At 38.5% G+C, this 23,677-nt stretch overlaps 1 protein-coding gene across 2 annotated transcripts in view; it reads right to left on the bottom strand.

The window, feature by feature from the left end:
- Positions 1-2,340: 2,340 nt before the first annotated feature.
- Positions 2,341-23,677, bottom strand: part of LOC116301867 (uncharacterized) — a 35,478-nt gene continuing 14,141 nt past the window's right edge. For both annotated transcript variants that reach the window (XM_089033988.1, XM_089033989.1), the window contains 21 exons: positions 22,840-22,974; positions 22,066-22,245; positions 21,681-21,830; positions 20,655-21,325; positions 19,441-19,794; positions 19,032-19,183; positions 18,662-18,770; positions 17,808-18,045; positions 16,940-17,148; positions 16,122-16,352; positions 14,584-14,790; positions 13,746-13,928; positions 12,310-12,431; positions 10,946-11,197; positions 9,444-9,803; positions 8,864-9,046; positions 7,852-8,258; positions 6,974-7,250; positions 6,072-6,351; positions 5,460-5,492; positions 2,341-3,812 (listed from right to left, as the gene is read on the bottom strand). In XM_089033988.1, the coding sequence (XP_088890114.1) occupies positions 3,760-3,812; positions 5,460-5,492; positions 6,072-6,351; positions 6,974-7,250; positions 7,852-8,258; positions 8,864-9,046; positions 9,444-9,803; positions 10,946-11,197; positions 12,310-12,431; positions 13,746-13,928; positions 14,584-14,790; positions 16,122-16,352; positions 16,940-17,148; positions 17,808-18,045; positions 18,662-18,770; positions 19,032-19,183; positions 19,441-19,794; positions 20,655-21,325; positions 21,681-21,830; positions 22,066-22,245; positions 22,840-22,974 (4,786 nt within the window). In that variant the 3' untranslated portion in view covers positions 2,341-3,759. The remainder of the gene's footprint in view (positions 3,813-5,459; positions 5,493-6,071; positions 6,352-6,973; positions 7,251-7,851; positions 8,259-8,863; positions 9,047-9,443; positions 9,804-10,945; positions 11,198-12,309; positions 12,432-13,745; positions 13,929-14,583; positions 14,791-16,121; positions 16,353-16,939; positions 17,149-17,807; positions 18,046-18,661; positions 18,771-19,031; positions 19,184-19,440; positions 19,795-20,654; positions 21,326-21,680; positions 21,831-22,065; positions 22,246-22,839; positions 22,975-23,677) is intronic.

Raw genomic sequence — 23,677 nt, 5'->3', positions numbered from 1 at the left:
CACTTAAATACTAATGAAGAGGACTTTATCGGGTATAAAGATTCATGCACGTGACGTGTATGGTGGCTGCAATGGGATCATAGGCTTATGAATTATTAATGAGTGTTTTAAGTATATTTAGCATACACCTAATTGAAAAAACGTTGTCGGGTTCGAGAAGTTCATACCATCGAAGCTAAGACCGAAAAGGATTTTGGGTACTCCGAAATGTGTATTATATTTGCATATAGATATGTAAAAATGCACAGTAGAGCAAAGTCGGTCGACCTAGATTAACATGCCAAAGCCATTCTCCGAGAGCTGTTTGGGTGCGGTATTTTGTCCTCCCATGCTCCTCTTCGATCTTAGCTTTGATGATATAACCTTTTTTTGAACCCGACAACGTTTTTTCAATTAGGTGTATACCAACTTGTGTACTTCCTAAGAACGCGCGCGCTCATTGGTTAATTGGAGGCAAATTTTGTACGATATTCACCTCTGAATCTCGGAATATTGAGTCGGCAACAAAATGGCATCTGCCGGCAATCGTTTTGTTACAATTTCCGATGAGGAAATTGAAACCATGAAAGTAAATGCCATTCCTAAAGGCAACGAAGTATGGCCTAAAAGTTTTGCTAGAAGTTTTCCTAAAAGTTTTGCGTGACTTTGTTACGCAAACTAAAAGTTGCTGTTTGTTTCTTTGTATTGAATTATTGTATATAAAAATAAGTTACTCTGTACACAAGTTGGTATATGCTAAAACAATTATTCGACTCAGGCTCGGTAAATATGGAGAATACTTACCTCGCCGCTCGAAGACTCGCGTCTTGGTAATATTTCCCGATATTGACTTCGCCTTCGGCAAATAATGTTTCCCGAGGCGGAGCCGGGGAAACATCGGCGGTCGAGGGTGCACAAAACATACTGCTTTCCCGAGGTCCCAGTCAATAAGTGCTTTATAATCATGTCACGTGTCAAAGAGAACGAAATGAACAATATATATAGCTCAATGTAGCTAAGCTCAATTTATTACAATCAAATTCACAACAATACTTTAAAAAGTTAACACTTTGTGGAGAAAACATAAATTACTATATTACGTTTATTTGTCGTTGAAATTAAATGTTTTGCAGGTTTAGGGACAAAAATTAAATTAAATGTTACATTGCAATTGTTAAATGCACCATAAGCAAAAGTGAGGTTGCGTAAAGAGTTCGAGGTGTATGTGAGGCCAAGACTGGCGATCCTGGCAAAGAACTTCTGAATCAATAGCCAAGGGCAAAAGTTGATTTTGTTTGCTGCCTCAAGTTCTCTCGACCCGTTCTCAAAAGGAAAAATAAAATATCAAACATACATTTCTGCTGTGGGCCTTTAGGTGTCTTCAAGTCAAATGATATCTAGAGTTTCTCGATGTCTTCTTTGGTCATTTCAGGATGTTGGTTGACTTTTGACTTGCCAAATTTTTTCAATTCAGCCATTGCAGCGGTAAAAACTGAATTTGAAGAGCTAAAACTGGCATCCTCCAGTATGCTATAGAGTTCATAGTGTTTTTCGAGTAAAATATTCCATCCTTTTTAATCCTTGTATTTGCATAAAACGATTCGAGCAGTCGGTCAAGTTCGATCCTGTCCAGGGTTTCAATCTCGGACGAAAAACCGTGAAATTCCCGAAGAATTTTTATAAAATTCCCTAAGAATTTTATCTGCTTGTTTTGTCGCATTTATGGTGGATGCAGAGTTTTTTCTGTAAGCATAAGTTGTTGAATATTTCCTGCACTCCACGGTCAGCAAAGCGAGCCATCCTCAATAAAACTGTACGTATGGTTTTGTAAGCAATGTTTTCCTCTTTTTTTTTTTTTTTTTTGCGCATTTTTCCTTATAATTGTATGTATGGTTTTCTGTTCTATCTTTAAATTGTAATCTTTCTCTTATTAAAAGGAACTCAAACGTAGGCAACTCAAACGTAGGCGACTGTTTGCAGAATTGTATCATTTAGAGGGTTTTAGATTGACTTTTTTTCTCCCCGCAAACGGCAAACGTGACCACGTTTTCATAGTTTTCGTGTATTTTGCTTTACCTTTTACAAACCTTCTCACCAAGCGCAAATACTCTTGTTTTTCTACTACTTGGACTTTTTTGCGATTCCTTCTCAGCTATTTAAAAGAATTTTTTTACTGATCAACTGACGTTTCACGTTTGCCGTGAACGTAAATCTAAAACTCTCTATTAACACGAAGTTAACGACGAGGAAAACATGTGTAATGCTTAATCGGTACCGCATCAATGTCTATATCTAGTAATGCCTCCTATGACATTAATCTATGACATCACATTATAAAAATAGATAAAAACAATCCACAAATTGTTTCAGGGATGTTACATTTATTTATGAAATAATTAGAATGTATGGGTAGGTAGGAGTAAGGGGGGATTGGTGGGTTGGTTGATTTATTTATAACCTTATAAACTAATCTACTGTTTGCTTATCCGATCCAAATGTTCAGTCGCCACATTTTCGCGGGAAAAAATCTATCTAGGCATAGCTTATAATAAACCAAGTTTCCCTCATCCAAATTCAAAACGCTTTTCGATTTTAGAGTCGTTAGCAGGAGAAGAATGATATGATATGCAAATCGACAATTAATTTCGAAATTTTTTCAAACATTCAGATATTATGGTCGTTTGCCCCCAATGTTTGATGTTACTTTTTGTCGTAAAATTTCTTGATTGATAGTCGTTGAATTGCTAGTCGGCAAATGAGACATTAATCGTCGCTGGTCGCATTTCAACAATAATGGTAGTAATCTACCAAATAAACTTGCCATGATTAACACAAATGGGTAAAACTGACTGTTTAATGACAACTATCCCTGAGTGATTTAAAAGTGCCGTGTACTATGACTGCAATATTACAATTGCCTTCTTAGGTTGCTTACCATTTAAACCAATCCATCCGGTTGGAATTTCATTTGTTAATGTTTAGAAAAGAGCGGGAAAATTTGCGTTACAAATGTTGCACGCGTCTACCGGAAGAACTAAAAAGAGCGGGAAAAGTAGATTACCTCAATCGAAAGACCGAAGACCGGAATTTCTGGTTTTCCCTGGTAAATGGTAAGCATCGCTGTGCATTATCATACGTGATGTGAAGATGATGCAAAAAAATCGTTGCAGCAGCCTTGACTTGCAGTGACAAGAACAAAAACGGCAATATCACTAAGTAAGTGAAACCACTGTGATTGGATAAAATAGTATTCCAACCAAGTAATACAAGTATCCAGTCAAAAGCAAAGCATAACTATATGAGGGGGTTATGAATAGTAATTCAATCAATATAGGAAGAAATCTTCACTCTTACGTTTAGGACTTTGGTCTTTGTAGTTTGTACACTTGCATTTTTGAAATTAAAATGAATTGGGCAAAATTTGTTTTTGCGTCGATCATAAATGTTAGCTCATTATTACTTTTAACTAACGATGTAATTAGAAATAAATACTTGTAATACTTGTGCTAGTGCTTTCCTTTTAGTTTATAGACCCTTGCAGCACTTCGGAATGCAGCTCAATCTGGGGGACAAATCATTTCTCAGGAGATTGGAATTCTTTCTGCTTTGACGTCACATGCAAGGGGATGGTACTTGTGATTATATTTTACACCTAGTTTTGCTGTAGAGTGAACTTTCTCTTCTACCTCCTGTAGTGTCTGCAGTGCGTGAATTAGCTGCAAAGCATATCATTCTTGGTTGTGTTTATAAAAAGCAATTCAAGTGCTGACCTATTGTGCTTCAGTCGTGATCATAACTAGGCGTACCAGGAAGGGAGGGCCTGGGTTCCACTGCTAGCAAGATAAAAAAACGTATATTTAATTATTGTTAATAATATAAACTATTTTGATATTGGTTGGAGATTGCGGCCATACAAACTGAGATGTTGCTAATGCGAATGGTTCACATGCTTCTCCCTCCGCGAAAACGCTAATTTCTATATTGACCTGTGAGCTTGGTATGCCCTGACATAGGTCAGCCAAGAGGTTGTTTTAGGGTTCTATCTGTGAGTTAGCCGTGCCCTGGCTTAGAACAACCCAGAGGTTGTTTCAGGGTTCTATCTGTGAGTTAGCCGTGCCCTGGCTTAGATCAGCCCAGAGGTTGTTTCAGGGTTCTATCTGTGAGTTAGGCGTGCCCTGACTTAGATCAGCCCAAAGGTTGTTTCAGGGTACAATCTGTGAGTTAGCCGTGCCTTGACTTAGATCAGCCCAAAGGAAGTTTTAAGGACTCAAACTGCCGTGCTTTATGTGTGCTGCCTGACTTAGATCAACACAGGGGTTGTTCCAAGCTAGGGTTTGATGACAGTGAGGGTTGAATGATTGAAGTTAAATGGAAGATGACGATGTCTGGTACAAATATATACCAGTATCCGCACTACGAGGTTAGTAATTTTGTCAGCCAGATAATGTATCGATAGAAGCCTATTCTAAGTAGCTGTAAGATATGATTCCGAAGTCCGTACGCGTACTCATGTGATGTGACTGGAACAAACAATAGTTTACACAGATTCGTAAATATTACTCCATAAAACAATATGGGTACAAGATAGCAAGAGGACCAATTGTCAAATACGACGTTGACTAAAATTAATATGACTTCCAGCGACGATGTATATGAACCATTTAGCAAGGCCCTACCAACGGAGGGGGTTTCAACTTCGTTGGTAGTTGTTGGCTAGCTAATATTAGCGCCAAGCAGTGTTAGAAAACAATTACGCTGCAGACAACAATAATGCATCGCAATGGTTGCACTGTTATGGATGTGTAGCTGGTCATGCAATTCAGCAATAAAGTTACCAAAAGGATTATCGAAACAAAAACACTAAAAAAGTTACGTGTGTTGTTTTTTTCTTCCCAGATCCACTTTCATGCTGGTGCTGTTAGTAATTAACAGAAGTGCGACCAGTGATGATGATGGTGGATTATAAAGTGTTGATAACTGGTGGCATGTATGACTGATAATATTTTAAAGTTTCAATTGATATGTGTTAATCTTTTTAAAACGGATCGTTGACAAGTAGCAATGAATATGTGTCGTGAACAATAGAGTGTCGCCCAAAATAAAAGTGCATTCTTAATACTCCCGCTTCGAGTTCTCCTTTCATCAGGCTTAGCTTCAGCTGTGCGTTATAATATTCAGTCATTCAACTAAAACCCGTGGAACCTTAATTAACTTGTATATTGTTCCATAGTACATAAATTTTTAGTAAAAGAAAAGAACACATTTGTACACAATGGAGGCTAGACTTAGCAGAGGCGAACTCGAAATGGGAGTATTGCAAATATGAAGAGGATAATTAATGTAAAAAAAATTTTTTCCAAAAGGGATCAGTCGAATAATGAATTATGGTGGTCCAAGGTTTTGAAATTTTGATGAAAATGCTCTCGCAAGCATAACATTACTGATATGGTTCAGTGAAAATCACTTGTGGCTTGACGTACCTTCCTCGACCAAGTGTCCTTCATTGTCAATACCTGGAATTTACAATGATTATTTTTATGCAGCTTTTTTTAAATCTAATTCCTTCTTTCATGATGGATTGGAACATTATTAAAAAAAAAGGTTGTTCCGACTATAAATTTGAAAGAGAGAAAGAGAGAGAGAGAGAGAGAGAGAGAGAGAGAGAGAGAGAGAGAGAGAGAGAGAGAGAAGAAAAAAAGAAAAATTATTTTCCCTAAGTATAAAGCCCTAAACTTCTTGGTTTATCCAAAAGAAAAAAAAAATCTTGCGCATGTACACTTACAGCATTACGAAGCAGATGCACTAAATTGGTCATTTTGAACGCGCTATTTTACCCAAAGGTTTCTTTCTTCTGAAAAAGTCTGAGCATGATATCAAAGATCCTATTCCACATACTCGCATCTTGATTTGTCTTTTGACCATTTGATAAAGCGCTTTCAGTTCAATTCTTTAATTTTTTCAGAAGAAAGAAGCCTTTAAAAATTTTCACACTTGACTATGTGACTTGAAAACCAACTTCAATGACAGACTCCTGATCTCTTATTTGGCATGGTATGCCACAGGGATACCGCGCCATGAACATCTTTACTTACCTTTCATAGGAATATGTCCTTTTACTTCCTCGGTATTTATTGGTTCTACCCAGCTTTCTTCTTCTTCTTCTTCTATGGCCTTTACCTTCTGATTCTGGTCCTTCTTCCTCAAACAGTAAAACAGCACCACGGCAAGTATTGTCAAGGCAACCACAGATCCTGCCACAATAATTGCGATAAGCGTAGTCTGACTGAGTCCTGACTTCTTGACTTGATTAGAGTTAGTAGAAGTGACAGTTGATGGAGGAGGAGTGATAGATGGGATGCTGTTGAACCCTTGCTATAGAGATAAAGTAAAACATTATTATAGTTAGGAGAGACTAAGTACGTCATCGCGGCCATGTTGGTGCCATTTAACAAAAGATTTCTCGTTAGCATCTATTGTTAACGGCACCACAATGGCCGCCATGTTTTGTCTTTTAAATCTCTTGGGAATGCTTGCAACCCATCAATGCTAGTCCTGCTAAATGAATATATGGCGCAAAATATTGTTGTAACAGATATTGTCTTAGTTGGAGTGTCGAAAGACAAAATTTGGCCTGGCTCTTAAGAGACTGAGACACGCATATGAGCTAATAACAAACGTAGACAAGGCCTAAAAAGTTTATTGTCAAAAACAACAACAACAACAACAACAAAAACAACAACAGCAACAACAACAAAAACAAAAACCGATAACTAAACAAACTCATTTGAGGCTACAAAGCAAATCTAGTAAGTGGGTAAAATTTTTTAGTGAATTTCCTTTTCATTGGTCTTCAAATCTTCTAGACATGCAGGAAAATCTTTCATGAGCTCGAGTGAAAGCCGATACCGAAGGGCTCAAGCCTAAAGGCTCTTCAGCTAACACTATTACGGCCTCGAGAAAAATTACCTTATTATTCTAGATTTTAATCTCTTACCAAAAAGGAACTGCGGACAACATCCAATCTTTGTCCATCCGACAGAATGACGGTGAAGTTACCACTCTGCACCAGGTTTCTCAAGCTCTCGGCCAGATTTTGGACGCTTTGTTGCCCATTCCCACCAGGCAGCAGGATAAATTGTACGATAATGCTACCTGGACGGACTGAGAGATTGCTGATACGTGATTGGTCGACGCCAAGCTGTGATGCAATTCTGCTTTTTAACGTTGCGATGAAAGAGGCTTTATTGTTGTCGTTGATGACATCGTTGAAGCTATGTAACAATGAGAAGTAGTAGCATGATAATGAAAATAATAATAATAACTATAGTAGCCCTAAACGTTTCTAAAAGTGGTTTGATCAATGAAAACGTAATAATTGTATTTCTGCGGCTAAACACGCTCTAGTGGGTCTGGGACGAGTTCCCGGGAACACCTGTTCGAGTAAAAGCGTTGAGAAAACGTCATTTTATGTAGCAAGGCAGAAGGGACAAAATGTAAGTTTTTTTTGCGCCCGCTTAAGACCCTTATTATCGCCATGTAATGTAACTTACTAACGTCTGACTAGTGTGTACCATTTATTAATTGCTAGTTGTGAACCTCTGCAACAACCTCATCAATTCCATCGAAATCTTAGCAAACGACAGTGAAGAGCATCGTAAGATCGAACCGAAATTTAGACTGTAAAAATATACCTTGAGGAGAATAGAGTGAGCGTATCACGCAATTCTGCAGCTACGACAGGGATAAAAGCGTGTGTACCGTACTGTACAAAGTGTCGATATCAATCAATTGAGGCCATATTCTTCTTTAGTATATACATTCATTATTATTCTTTAAGCTGTGTTGAGTATTCTACAGTATACTATATCTTACCTTGCATCCAAGGAGAACTGTATTTCTGTTTGCTGATCATTTTTTGAGGTCACAGAAGGTCCCCCAGTATGACTTGTTATCGCTGCGGTGTCGCTTGGTATGGCTGCATTGTCGCTTGGTGTGGCTGTGGTATTGCTTGATGTCGATGCGGTGTCGGTTGGTGTCGTTGCAGTGTCGCTTGATGTCGCTGTAGTCGGACCCAAGGTCGTGGTCGGACTGGTTTTGCTTGTTGTTGGACTAGCAGTAGAAGAAGATTGACTCTGTTTTGGACTCAAATCAAATACGGCGAAGAACCCTAAACGACTTGATGTGCAGTTAATGGAAATCTGGCTTTTTTCTGCAACCATAGCATTTGTCGTAACGTCTGTAGTCGTCCATGACGATGATGATGCATCCCATTGGTGACACTGTAATTATTAAGAAACGATACACTAGCTCAAGGACTATTCAAATTTAAGTATATATTGAGAAAGACTGGCTATTATATACGATACTTGCCTTTGTCATTGCATTAAGTGAGAGGTTAGTGGGACACTATGTAAGACAAACTCCTTAGCTATGACCAAGTATAGTATGCAACTTTAATCTTGACCCGTTAAGAGAGCATTGCTCTAGAAACTAAACCCATATCTTTGCGCTTGTCGATGTGGGAGCCTATCAACTGTTCAGGGGTTGAGGAAAACCTGGGTCGAGTTTGCATTGCAGTGCATTTTGGGGCTGTTAAATTTCACGGGACATATTTCCAAGATGGCGGCTATTTCGTCCCCTAAGATAGCCCCAAGAATGCACTGCAATTCAATCTCCACCAAGTTTTTTCCTTCAACCTCGGAAAGGTAATAATCGAGACTCTACTGAAATATAATAGATATGTACACATCATAGCGCAGTATTCTGCGCATTGCAATTCACACCGATAACTATCGACTAAAAAAATCGTGCATTAAATACAAAAACTAGTAAGTCCAATAAAATAGAAAGTTTCCATGATTTTACATTTTTTTAATATTATTACCTTGATTTTAGAGGATTGAGCATCCGTGACGTTGATTAGGGGAATGTCAAAACTTATGGGCTCGGCCAGCTCAGGGATCGTCATAGCAACCAAAGTTTCTGGGTTGAAAAGCTTAACGTAGACGACGTCACTGACAAGTGATCTGTTTTCGTTGAGAGACCTGATCAGCAAATCATCTGACATCTACAACAAGGAAAACGTAGGTCAACATTAAATGAAGTACCTTTTTAAATTCTGATTTGAATTTCATTTTTAGAATTCTGTTTGGCTGTGTTGCATGTATATTTAATAACTACTCTTATCTAGCATTGTAGGCGAATGAAAAACCAATACTCAAAGGAATAGCAAGAGTTCAAATGAAGAGAGTGTCGTTTCTTGCAAAAACAAACAAACCAAAAAAAGAAGAGACAACAAATAGACACGTTCCGGTTGTGTTGTGTAAAATAAAAACAAGTGAAAACAAACTTAAATAAACAAATAAATATATAAACAACAACGATGATACTAAGCAAAAAAAGAAAAAAGAAAGAAAGAAAAACAAGAAAAAGAAAAAAATTAGATAAACAGGTAAATAACAGACCTGAGCAGATACTACGCATGCCCCATTGCAACCGTCTTCATTGCAGTCCCAGTTTCCATACATATCCTTCAAAGATTTTCCCAAGAGTACTTCCGCAATTTTAGAATCATACAAGCTACAGTTATCACAACCAATCCTACTGTAGACTGTATGCACGTGCTCAAAGGAATTTTTCTCGCTTCGCAAGACAGTGGTATTTGACTCGGCTGTCAATGGTGTTTCTCCAGTAGACAGGCCTTTGCACATTGATCGACCAAGTTCATCGAGAAGATCTAGGAACTGCTCTTTGACTGTCATTGAATCGTTGGAGAAATTCGATGGCTGAATGATTCTACTGAAGATGCTGAGGGTTTGTTCCACCTGTTTGTGAACAAGTCATTCCACGAGTCAAAATATTTATCTAGTAAACTATCACTATCTGGAGGTTTGGATTGGGGTTCCCTAAAAACCAATCCACCCCCTCTAATGCGTTTACCACTCTTGGGTGGACGGCTTGATGCCTAACAGGCCTTGCGGCCCAATTGATAAGGCAGCCGGTTAGCACGGGTACAGAAGGTGGTCGTCACCAGCGTCTTCAGTGGATCTTTTACGTCCGCCTTATACAGGGTTAAATACTGAAGACAGACGGGGCCTACGGTTTTAAGTCCTTGTCCGAGAAGACTTGAAGGTCTAACCATTTGCAGATACAATTACAAAGGCAGCACCTTCTCCACAGTTATGTTAAGACACTGAGTGTTGGTCCGGCCGAGGCTCAAACCACGACCTTCCGCACAACAGACCGACGATCTTACCAACTGAGCTAACCATTCATTTTACAAGTAACAGTTATTCAGTTATCATTTTTAGGTTTTTAGTCAAGTTTAACTTTTAGGCCAATTGTCAGTTAACTGTGAAACCCCATATACACCTTTACTCTCAGGACTTTCCTGTTTCTAAATCCTACCACGCCAATGGAAATTGCTAAAAACGAACAAATCAAAATTGTGTCCTACGGGACGGGTTACTATACTGTTTTAATTCCTGCGGATGCAGCATGTGAATGGACTATTTCGACGATGCCGCGCCACCTTGGATCGCATACATTATCGGGCTTCCAGGGGGCAAATGAAGCTTTGCAACAATAACGTCGTCGTTCGATACCTACAGCTAACCACAAGATAATACAACAAATAAGAATTAAGGCGGTACATTGATCGCCTTTACCCCAAAAAAGAAAGACAAACACACGAAACTCTATATATTTTCCGTCATACTTGTTTTGTGTTTCCCCCTGGCAAGATGGCCGCCATATCGTCGAAGTAGTCCAATATAAACTTTGTTGGATGCGCGCTAATCTCTCTCTTCTCGTGAACGTTTTTTGCCGGGTTCTCCTTCAAATCCAACATCTGAGTTGAAAGCGTCACGCAAAGGATAATTAACATATAACGGTATAGTGTACAAGTGTGTTCGTAGTGTTGAATGTGTTTACTTACAATCGTTTGTTATTATTTAGTTTGACGTACCTGTTCTGGGGTCTTTGTTTCTACGTCTGGGTTCTTTTCACTGACTGCTCTTCTTTTGCGTCTACTTGTCTTTTCAACTTCCAATTCCCTCGCATCATTCATTTCGTGGACGTTTTCACCTATTCTCTTTGATCTTCCTTCTGCGTTCAGCGTTTCGTCTTGTGCGGCCTCAACAGTTTGGGCGAGAGTATCAAGTACCAGGTCCTCCTCATCTTCACTTTGCGTTTCTCCATTTTCATTTGAATCCATAACCTAATGGACCGTTTTGGAATTAGTCAACTGAACACTACCGCTGTGTTTATCAATCACACACTCATTTTTACAGGGATAGCCCCATTTTAGTCTCCCAATATTCACAAATACCATAGGTAGAGAATGCACAACTTCAACAATACTGGATCGGAACGCATGAATAATCTATACAGAATGGAGACTAACCCTATGCAACGGAGAATCCGAAACTGGAGTGTGATATCAATTTCCTTAGTCTTGTTTAAAATCCATATTACTTCTTGGTTTTACGGTGTTTTTTCCTTTTATCAATACGATGAGTAAGCATAGGCAAAAGGAAAGTCCGAAATTGACTAAAAAGATCACGTGACCGAGTCAAAATATTGAATATTTCTATTGTCTGTCTTAACTAAGAATGAATTTCAACTATTCCGGACAAATTCTTGTTAAGATTATTGTACTTAACAATTCCATATTAAAAAAAATTCGAGTCACATAAAAACCGCCAGCCCATTTTGAAATTCCTATTTTTCTCGCCTTGAGGTCACGTGACCACCGGGAGTCGACGTGACCATGCTTAAAATTTCGAAAAACCCAATTATGATTTTAGCCCCAAAACTCAATTTCATAGATTTAAGATTGATAGAGTTATTGCACAAACTTAGTATTCAGCGATCCATTAAAATACCAAGCCTTTTATGCTTGAGAAGCTAGGTTTCTGTGTTGACAACACTGAAACCTAGCTTGGGCTACCTGTGCTTCCACCTTGCTGTAGGCGGCATGGTAGATTACATCATACGAAATCTTATAACATGACACTAAAGAAACCTGGCTTGGGCTACCTGTGGGGGAAGCAGCCAGCTGGTATTATCGAGAATAGTCAAGGTTCCTACGTTTCAATACAAACGGGTATGCACGGGGGTAGCTGATTGTCAGTTAACCGACAAATTTCTTAGATCAATTATAAGTTAACTGCTAAACCCCATCTACACATTCATGCAATATAGGGTAAAGTCTAATCATTCTAAACACTTAACTTAATATTGTTGCTGCCTTGATCAATAACTTACTAAATAAACCGAAAACAAATAAGACAATATACAAGAATTACTAAACAGCGTTGCCTACGGTACCTTATCAATGACTGTCTGGATGACATTTTCTATGGCTTTCTTTACTTCGTCGTCTTCTTCTTCACCTTCTTCACTGCTTTTGTTTCTATTTTGCACTGACAATAGCAAGGATGACATAGCACCTGGGACCAAGAAAAAATTATTCAGAACGACAGATTCCCAAAAGAGTTTCGCGTTGATTCTGTTGCTACGGACGTCCAATCTCAAACTATTAAAGGCCAACGCGACTGCATATTACGGTAGGACCTTATCGTAACCTTCGTAAAAGGATTTTGATTTGTGTTCTAGCAGTGATCTCGCACACGGTTATTCCTTTAAAAGTTATGTCGTAAACTATGTGTTTTTTCCATCGTCATATTAAATGACTCTAAGTTTAATAACGCGAAATAGAACATGTTCCGTTCAGCAGATAGCTTATACGAGCGCTCATTTTTGCCTGGGTGGATTACGAGAGGTTATCAAGAAAGCCATTGTATTTTGAGTACGTGGATTGTTTGTAATAAAGAAATGCGTGCATCTATCGAAAATATGCCTGAGGACTTTAGAATAGACGCATGTCTGTCGCACTTGAAACCATAAAGCCGTCCATTTTTGAAATGCGCAAACGACACACACCTAACTACGTTTGTGAGTATTGCCACTAACACCTCGATAAGCAAATACGATACGATAACAAAACAAAATAAAGGAGTCAGCTACTGTGTTAGTCTCCTACGCAGCCGCTATTAGTGTCGTCACACAACGCTCACTCCCCGTGACGACACTAATAGCGGCTGCGTAAGAAACTAATACTGTGTGAATACACACTCAGTAAATGGGACCACTTAAAGAAAGTTAACCAATCAATACAGGGTGACATCAAAGGAATAAAAACTTGAAGTCAAACTTGAAGCAGAAGCAAGCAACAAAGTGTAGATATCTAAAAGAATACCACGGGAATGAAATATTGTGGTTTTCTAAGGTCAATATGATACTGATTATGCTCACTCCAAGGACCTATTTTTTTATTATCTTCAATGTTGTTCAAGTGGTCCCCTTTCAAATGTCAAACACAATTTTAACACATCATCAATAAATACAATCTTCTGATCACCACTACAACGACAATAATGACACGCACAACATCCACAACAATAGAAACAAAAATTTCAAAATATCCAGACCGGCCGCACCGCCCCAGCCAACAATATTAGAGAGCTTAAGATTCTCGTTTACGGCAAACGTGAAACGTCCATTAAAAAATTCTTTCAAATTAGTGAAAAGGAATCGCGAAAATCTCCAAGTGGTAACCAAACAAAAGAATACTTGTCTTTGGCGAGAAGGTTTGTAAAAGGTAAAGTGAAATGTAGGGAAACGATGAAAACGTTGTCACGTTTGTCGTTTGTGGGGAGCAAAAACGGGAATCTTAATCAGCCTACTGATGACTGATAACTCACTTGTAGCACTTGACAAGTCTCCTTGAGCAAATCTTTCTAAAAGCTCTTCTTTAGCCTTAGCGATGTCATCAGCATCAAATTTCTTCGGAGCAACAACGACATCCTGTTCTTCTCTTGAGCAAGATCCATGTACATCACATGCTTGGATGAAACACTTCAAAGTGTGATTGTTAACTTTGTCACCTGGGAATGAATTTGGAATATTACAAATGTTGTATTATTATCAATCTCATTTGGTATATCGCTAATAATAAACTCGTTTCTTAAGTGGCTACTCGACTAAATTTTCTAAACTTTCCTTCTCTGTCACTCGATCGACATTTGTTTGAACAAAGAACGTAGATATGGCGTTCTCCTCATGATCAAGATGCGATATTTAGCAATTTCATGTCTTCCACGGCTACAGCTATAGACAACAGCCATTTACAGATCGACCACATTAGAATCAAGGAACTTCCGGGGTCTGACGTCGACCGTCGATCGATCCCATATAGTTTCTAGGCCGATTTTCTCCCGTTCAAGGTCGCTATCGTAGGGACGTAAAAGAACAACTGAAGAGGTAAAGAAACCCTTGCAGTGACCACCCTCAGTGCCTACACTTCATACTAACCATCTCTCATGATTGTAAATTGCTTAAAAAGTAATCTTATATTCAAAACTCAAAGTAAAGCGCCTTTTCCTATATCTCAATAGAAAAGGCGCTATATAAATCATACATCATTATCATTAAATCATTATCATTAGTTTGATGCCATAACGATTCCAACCCTGCGTAGATGAGTTTGTAATCAAGAATAATCTAGAAACCCAGGATATTTTAATCATGGTTCATTATTACCTGGTGGCAGCGTGGTTTCACAAGAGTCTTTTTCTGAGAATTCCACAAAGTACTTCGGTCTTTTTCTTCCACGACGATTGGTGATAACGCATCCACACCGATAGACTAGTGGCCCGTCTTCCTCAGCTACGCTCCACCCGTCACCAGCACTGATCGTGAAAGTAGTATTGGCAGCAACACCTTCTGATGGTTCAATCAGCACTTCACCTGCAAGAAAAAAACATATGTAATATATCCAATTTATTCGAATCGTATTGCAAAAGGAGATCGTGAATATCACCTAAGATGGAATTGGAATTTAGAAGTTGTTTTTATTTTGCGGAGGGAGGAACATCAAAGAATCCGGAAAATCCCACGAGGAACGATAGAGAACCAACAAACTTGCAATATGCTTCGTTACGATTTTTTATCATGACTGACTATAAAAGGTTGGTTAGAGGAGAAAGAAATCTAGAAAAGCAAATATCATTTAGTATACTACCATGCAAGAAGCAAAGGAGGATGCAGTAAAAACATGGATTAAATCGGTTTATAAATTTCTTGTTCGGGAGTTTATCGTAGTCGAGTACTTAGTTTCTGTAAATTTTTCGTGGTTTGATGATCCTGTCTTAAAATGGGGCATGCGCTGATTGGTAGTTTTGACTTCCAAGTATTAGATTAAGTTTATTTATGACAATAATAATAATAATAATAATCATCATCATCATCTTCATCATCACCATCATCGCCATCATTATCATTATCATCATCACCATCACCATCACCATCATCAACATTATCATCATCGCCATCACCATCACCATCACCACCACCATCACCATCACCACCACCATCACCATCACCATCACCATCACCACCACCATCACCATCACCATCACCATCACCATCACCATCACCATCACCACCACCATCATTATCATAATCATCGTCATCCTCACCATTATCATAATTTTTTGGTACTTCTATATACTTTCCCCCTACTGTAATTGTTACGGCTGGGGCAATCTTTCGAGTTTCCCCGGGTCGGCCGTGTTACGACAGCAAATCACTCACTGGGATTCCATCATTCAATCACTGCATTTATTAGAATCACGTAAAGACTGGGTAAAATACAATAAGGTATATCTGTATTAGTTAAAAACCGCTTACAAATAGAAAAAATGTGCTTGATTAGGGAATGATTATGCAACACGTGGTCTAGCGATACTTAGAAATGAATGCTCAGCCAACTATAGGCAGTTTATGCTGAAGAATAATAATATTGATAATTTCTTGTAGGAGAACTAAATATAATATGAGTTACATACCTCTGTGCTACTTGGCCGGATAGCAAATTAGTTAATATTCTAAGGAGCTTCTTTCTTAGTTTAACTTTCCTTCGGCACGCTACATCAACTTATCACCCAAATCAAACTATCAGATTACGGTTATGTGATACGAGCATAATCACTGGTAAATCATTAACAGTAATGTTTGTCTATTTATCCTTAATTTCTTTCCTTTCCCTTATTTTCTATTGTTTTCATTTCAGTTCTAACCTTGATTTGGTGTTGCTTTAGTCTTCAGGTCTGCTTCGGCATATGATGTTACGTTATCGTAGGTTGCAGTGAGTCGTATCTTATAGGTGGCGTTTTCAGCAAGCTTCCCTGGGTTGAACACCAAATAAACGTTTTTACGGGCTGGTTTTCTAGGGTTTGTTCTCTTTACTTCGCCTTTTATTTTAGACTTGACTACATCCTGCTCTTCTTCTAAATCAACATACGCATATCCTGGAAAATAATCAATTGTTGTGAGAAAGTTAATCAAAGTAAGAAGAAAGAAAAAGAAGAAGTTTTAAAAGGGCCCACACCAATGCAAAGATAAAAAGCTTTTAGGCTGCGTTCATAACTATGGCAGGGCGGTGGGGCAATTGAAAATTTGAAATGCCCAGAATAATTCTTAACACCCCCCTTAAAGTTATGCAAAAAAATATGATCCCCCCTAAGCAAGGCTTGTAGTTTCTTCCAAAATTTGTGCAAAAATTTGCCCGTCCCCCCTTTTTCCTACCAAAATTTTTCCGATTCCCCCTCAATTTCACCTGCCCCCCCCCCCCCTGCCATACATTATGAACGCAGCCTTAGTTTGGGACGTTTTTCCGTGTCCAACAGCTGATTATAAAACTGTTAAAATATAGCCAAAATTGTTGGCAACTGTTTAGCCTTCACTTAAAACAGTTAGAACTTTGAACACCAAAACCTGTCATGAAGAAAAAGTAAGAAAAACCATTTTAGAACTGCTATTTGTTTTTGCACCAGGAGGTCGTTTCTCCATATGATTTACGTCAAACTTATGAGCTATGTATAGATCTACATAATACCTTCTTGGCTTTCCTCTACTATTGAGAACTCGTACTGGGTGACAGGTGCTTTACTTTGAACCTGGCCACGAACCACGATCTTTTTGTCTGAGTTTGCGTTCTTGATATCGAACAATTTGGTCTTTGGGGGCGATCCTCGTTTTACTTTGATCTTGGTTTCTCTTATGCTTGAACGATTCCCTTTGCTTACAGTCAAAGTGAATTTGTACCTTAAACAGCAGCAATATTATTAGCATAGCTTTTTTTACCATAGGAAAAAAATGCCTCAGAAAGCGATATGTGATGTACGATGGGGATATTCTGCCTTCAAAAGCACATTGCGCAAAGCTGCTTGATAAACTTGTTTATTAAAGTTGAACCACTTAATAAAGTTAGACCGAGGTTGTAATTTCAATACCAGCAACATTATCAAGCTAGACATTTTTTAGTAGAAAAGTAGTACTCAAAACCATAATATGCGATCTAAAATTGAGGGATGCTGTACGCAGAACTACACTGCGCAAGACTACTTTTTTTAAATGTTTCTTTTGCTCCCAGTCAAGGTAAATTTGTACCTTTAATAGCACGAATATATAATAATACGAATCTATTCATATTTCATTAAAAAATGGGGAAAAAAAGACAATGATGTGAGTTCTAAAATGAGAGGAATGACTAGGAACTAAACTACGCGCGAATTAAGATATTCCTTTTTCTTATACTAAGTTTGTAAGCTTATAGCTTCAATAGAAACAATATTAGGTTCTACTTATTTTCTTAAATGTTTCACAAAGAATTGCGTGAACTAAAACGACCACGCGCCGCAAAAACAGGAAGTACACTATATAACCGGTGCTTCCCCCCCCCCCCCCCCCACAAGCATACTCACGTGCCATTCACTTGTGGAAGCTGTTCTGTAGTGTTTATGCGAACAACCGGTTCATCAGGAATGTCAAGACGAATAAGTTCATTAGGATTGGTCTTGTTTGGATAGAAACAGGTGTAGCCTTCAGGATCTTCGCATGACCACGAGTATTTCATCTCCTTGGGGTCTGCATCAGGGTCCTTGGATGCTCTACCGTCAAGCGTCAATAGATCATGTTCACCAATTGAACGTGTTTTCCCGCCTTGGAAATAAAGGTGCAAATAGATTATAAAGGCTTTGCACCATCACTATCACCATCATGGCAGCCATGAGAGGAAGCAGGAACAATTGAATCTGGTCTAACCTGTTCTACATGACGAGAAAAGATTCAGTTTTCCAGGGATTGCCTCCTGTCATGGATGCCATCACGAGATGGTGCAAAGTCTCTATTGTCACTGCCAACAAAATTCTTTTTGATTCTTATTGGTATTCACTGTCTCTCAACAAGGGTGCCTTAAAGGCCGGACAACACAAAACATTTAATTCAATTTTCTGTTCTACGAAAGGGCAGGCAAAACAAAAAAAGTATCTACTGTTCTTAGACCACCTACCAGGGCTACTGCCACAAAAACATTTTTCATTTAAACTCTCCAGATGACTACCAATCACTTAACTACCCAAGAAATTTACAATGCAAATATCTCAGTTCAGTTTTGACTGCCACCCATTGTGTAGGGGTCACCGGAGGTCACAGAAGGTCACAGGAGGTCACAGCGGTCACAGGAGGTCAGCTAAACTAAAGTTCTTTCTTTGGCATTTTTATTCAACACGGCTTTCATATGTCTTTAAAATGTTTCTCATTTGTTTGTATTGGTTACCTTTTATTTTGCATTCCAATGGCCTGCTTTCTGTAACAACAGTCACTGATGCCCTTGAACACTGACTCTGGTCGTTGGCCAGGCATGCCATAATCTCAAACACATATTGCTACGGAATGGTAAAAAACATATTGTAGGGGGTTAAACGTTTTCTTAAGTATTTCATCACGCAAAGCAAGACAAGAACTGTTTTTCGTTGTCACCTGGTGGCAAAGTTGTGACATCTACAGAGCTATAGCGGTGAAGAAAGCCAAAAAATCATAGAAAAAAACTCTTTTCTCCGCATGCAAAAACCTTTTGTTCTATCATTAATGACATGGGTGGCGCTTTAATAATCAAGGTGTATTTTTTGTCGTGCTTTGCAACATACCTTTCCAGGACGCAATTGATTTCTTCTGATGAACAAACTTTGCAAATCGAATTTCTCTATTTCCACACTGCTTGAACTACAGCTCCACGTGTACAGAACCGCTTTGTCACGTGCTGATACCCGATGGCACTGGGAAGAACCAGCAATAATTGCTGTAAAGAAAGATAAATCGAAGCAGTTCAGCAAGTTAACGTTTCTTCGTGGCAATTTACAGGTATATCATCTATATCGTAATTTTATGACTCGCTGCCCTGTTTATATCAGAGAACGGAGACACCCGTGAAAATTTGCCTTCGAGTGTTCTTTTTTCGGCCAGCGAGGGATTTCAGGTTCCAGAAACCTTAGTAAAGTTAGATGGATATTTGTAAGGAAAATACACTTAAGCAGTCCACACTAGTCCATTACTCACCTTTGAACCTCAATGGAATGTTCGCAGACACCTTTCTAATCTTATTTCCAGCAATAAAGATGCGAGGAGCCTTGCTGTCATCTCTAGTTAGAGAAACCACAGCCTTTCCTTGCTGCTTAGAGGTGTCTGTCACGATTACCTCTAATTCGTAGTTAACGTTCGGCAAAACAAGCTGCTTGTGAATTACTAAGGAAGCTTTTTTCATCTTAGACAGGAATTCCTTCAGTTTTCTCATGTCTGCTTGGTGATTGGCAGAAATCGCTGCGGTTTTATTAGAGAAGTACGCTGCCCAGGAGTATTTTAGCTTACCAGAGCCAGTTGCCTTAGCTTCAATCCTGAATTTTTGACAAGGTCCTGTTGGAAAGAATTAATTCGAACATAATTCGTTTTTGTTATGCATTATTTTCGGTATGACAATTTAAATTCATCGTACTAGAGCGGACTCTAAATAAAATTTAAGATATCGCCATATTAAGAGGAGCTAAAAGGAAAGGGAATTTGGAAAGAAGCCCTTGAAGCAGAGACAACCGCGACGTGCCCTCAGATCTTCACGTCATAATTTGTTAATCGTTCCTGCTACGAACACTTCTTACTGTGGTGACTCTGCTTTCTCCGTTGCTGCCCCAAAATTATTGAACTCTTTACCAGAAGAGGTGAAAAAATCTGAATCTTTAGAAACTTTAAAAAATCTTTTAAAACATATCTTTTTGCAAATACACACTGTTGACATTTAATTCTATATTAATTTTATACTGTTGATATATCTTAAATTCTTACATCATTTTTATATTTCTTATATAAAAATAAGTATTTATATCATATACATAAATTAGTTTATTGTAAAGCGCCTCGAGTTTAGGACGCACTATACAAGAACTTATATTATTATTATTATTAAAAGACTATTTATTCTAGACAATCACACGGGAGAAAGCTGCGCATTATTGAGCATAACGCTACAATTCCCGTCTCTCTACGATGCTATTAGGTTCCGTATATTCCGTATCTAGAAAATCTTTTCCTTTTAATTTACTTTTTAATTTCCACGATTTCATCACGCTTGGAAACTGGAACACCGGAACGTACAGCAATTACAGAGCAAGGGGGGGGGGGGGGGGGGGGGAAGGGAGGGGGGAGGGGCGGGGTTTACGGGGGGAGGTAGATAGATATATTAAGTACATTCCGTATCCATTGACGAGCAAAAGTTTAAATACCTGCAGATTTAGCGCCTCGTATTTCGACAGTGACCGGTTTGGGTTTGGAGGGTCTACTGCAACTAACGTTCATTTCAGTAATGCCATCTTTGTAATGCGTCAGTTTGCCAACAGCGTTCTTGATCTTGCGATACACCAGGGTCAACATTTTACCAGATTCGATAAAAGGAGCATCAGTTGGAAGATTCACTTGAAGAAGCTTATTTTTAAATTGGCATCTAGCTCTTTTTCCTACCATTTTTGCGCTGGAAAGTGAGAATAGATCTTGGCATTTCGTTGATCGAGTTGCAAGCGCCGCAGGTTGATCCAACTTAATTGTTAGGTCTCTTAGGTTTTTGGACAGCTGACATTTTACCGTACGAGGTGCAATGGATTTTATGGCAAAGGAGGTCATTCCAACAAGGGTGCCTGAGAAGGCTACGCCAAGTTGGAATTCGCCCGTCTCCAATCTTGCTGGAATGTGGCACATCACCCTTGAACTGCTTATGAAGCTTGCTTTTATTGGAAGGAGCAGGGAACGTTGGGATTTCTTGGTTTCAAGGACACATTTGGCAGTTGTCCTGTTTGTAAATCCAGAGCCAAGGATGGTTACATTCGTTGCCTCGTTCCTTAGGGCAAAGCTAGGTATGGCACTGCTAACAACTATAGTTTTATCATCAAAGAAAAGCAGCCTGTTTAGGATGATATAGAAAAAAAGGGTATTAGTTAAAAAATCTTTTCATTGGACGAGAAATCCAGTATATGTTGAGTGAAGTTCATCCATTAAAACTGAAGACTTTTTAATATATTTTAATGACGATAAGTTCTTTAGCTATTAATATATCATTATTATCATATTGTTATTTTCATTTTTGTTATTATTATTATTATTATTTATCAATTGTGATTATTGTTTTAGATGAGTTTAGTTATGAATTTATAAATTAATTCTGATTCTAATTCAATCAGTCAGTACTGCGGATGGTGCCTTGGACTTTGTTGGTTGCTTCACTATATTATCAAAATTTTTAACGTTACTCCTCTTACTTTTGTTTGGTAAACTCCAATTCAGTGGAAGACGAATCGAATTTACACTTGAGTGAGTATGAACCAGGAGGGACGGCTTTGAATTGGAGAGAAAAAGATGAAACACCAGTTTTTGTGGCCATGCCAACTGTAGTTTTCTGCAAGGCAATTCTATATAATAAAAAAAGAATAAAATCAATCAATCAATCAATCAATCAATCAATCAATCAGTCAAACAATTAGTCAGTTATTATAAAACTATTAATATTAATCATTATAATTAATAATCATAAAATTATTATTAATTATTAAAGATGTGATTTATTAATAAATTAATCATATTAATCCTAATATTAATTCAAGCACCCATGCTATTTTTATTTACGCACTCCTCCTCCAGACTTACCTCTCTGCACCCTTCTGTAGCACACAGCTGGCATTCTTGGCTGTCTTTATTCCTGTAGCCTTTACAGTGACGTAAGATGGTCCCGAGGCTGGAAACGTCACTGAACTTGCGCCCGTGATCTGCTTGCACTTGTTAAAGTCAGAAGATTTAGGGTCAAGACAGTTATTGCAACCGTCTCTCCTAAAATTTGACAACCATGATCAATCACATGAAACAAAAGTAAAAATAGTTGAGGGGTCAAAGCTATGGGTGACATACGTAGTTCAAGCTTGTTAACGCGGGTTCAATCTCGTACCCAGAGCATTTCTTCTGGCCGGCGGCGAAAAACGAGGGCTCTGGCATAATCCATTTTGAGACCAGGATTTCTTGGACTTCCGGTATAACAGCGCACGCGTTCAAAGACTTGCCAAAAATTAAAAATACTTTTTTTCCCCGATCTTCAATTGTTACTATGATTTTGACTTTGATTTTGATTTAATTTTGGCTTTAATTATTTTGATCGGTTGTATCTAAATTTCCGAAAATTGCGCATGCGCCAAAATATGGATTATGCCAGAGCCCTCGTTCATCGCCGCAGGCCACAAGAAACGCAGGCTCTGGGTACGAGATGGACGCGGGGTCGATTCTCGACTGAACCGCATATATGAGTTGAGTTTGTTTGTTGTGATCATCTCTTCCTTGCCACTATATAGGTTAACCCCCTCCCCATCTGTGGATCCACAGTTAATTCGCAGTTTAAAAAAAGAAGTCATTTATCGTTATTGTATAACTTACCTGTTTGGGCCTTTCACAATCCCATTACAGTCTGTACACGTGGAGTTATCACCATCACATTCACCACAGGCATCCATTCCTGCGTTTACGGGCTTGCCAGTTTTTCCGCCCACACAAACTTTGCACTTGTTATTTCTAAAACAATGTTTGGTAACTTAAATTAAGGTTCAACTTTATTGCTAATCTAAAAGAGGCATAGACAACGCTTTCAGGCATCCAGAAAGAAATCACGAAGATAGCGCTGGGCTCATAGCAAATAATAAAAACATAGGCTTGCTGGAACAATAAGTGTGTAACTGTGTTATATCTACCGCTCGATGGGTATCGTTTCCACACGGCTTATATCTTGAGCCAGGGGCTTAGCGAGGGCATTTTGGCAAGTACGCACTTGACAGGTCAGCAAGCTCCTAAGATATTTCCACACTAATTTCTTTTTCAATTTCTTTGTACTATGTATTTGATAAAATGACATACAGTTAGCACGAGCCAAATTAAAAGAAATTTCCGCTCAACCAATCAGAGACAACCGTTCGGGCACGCTTGGAATTAATGAACAAGGTATACAAGCCAAAAAGAAACATTTAGGTTGCTCCTAACGACATTGTAGTTTTCACGACAAAACATAAGTCTCAAAACGTTTTCGTTTCTCACTCAATTGAGAACCGTATTAATAATATTGTTTGTTTTTTTGTCTCGTCGAAGCAAATTAAACCCAATGGGCCATTTTAAAGATATCCAATGCACTTTATTTATTACAGAAAGAGTAAATTTAGAACGTTTATGAAATTCTCAACTACGCACGTGCGTAATGCGTAAAGGATGCTACGCCCCTGCTTGA

This window comes from Actinia tenebrosa, unplaced genomic scaffold, assembly GCF_029948245.1.
Source record: "Actinia tenebrosa isolate PJP-AT-01 unplaced genomic scaffold, QUT_ActTen_1.0 PGA_scaffold2__45_contigs__length_23673736, whole genome shotgun sequence".
NCBI lineage: Eukaryota > Metazoa > Cnidaria > Anthozoa > Actiniaria > Actiniidae > Actinia > Actinia tenebrosa.
Note: the sequence above shows the minus strand (reverse complement) of the source record. Positions and strands in the feature narration are given on the sequence as shown.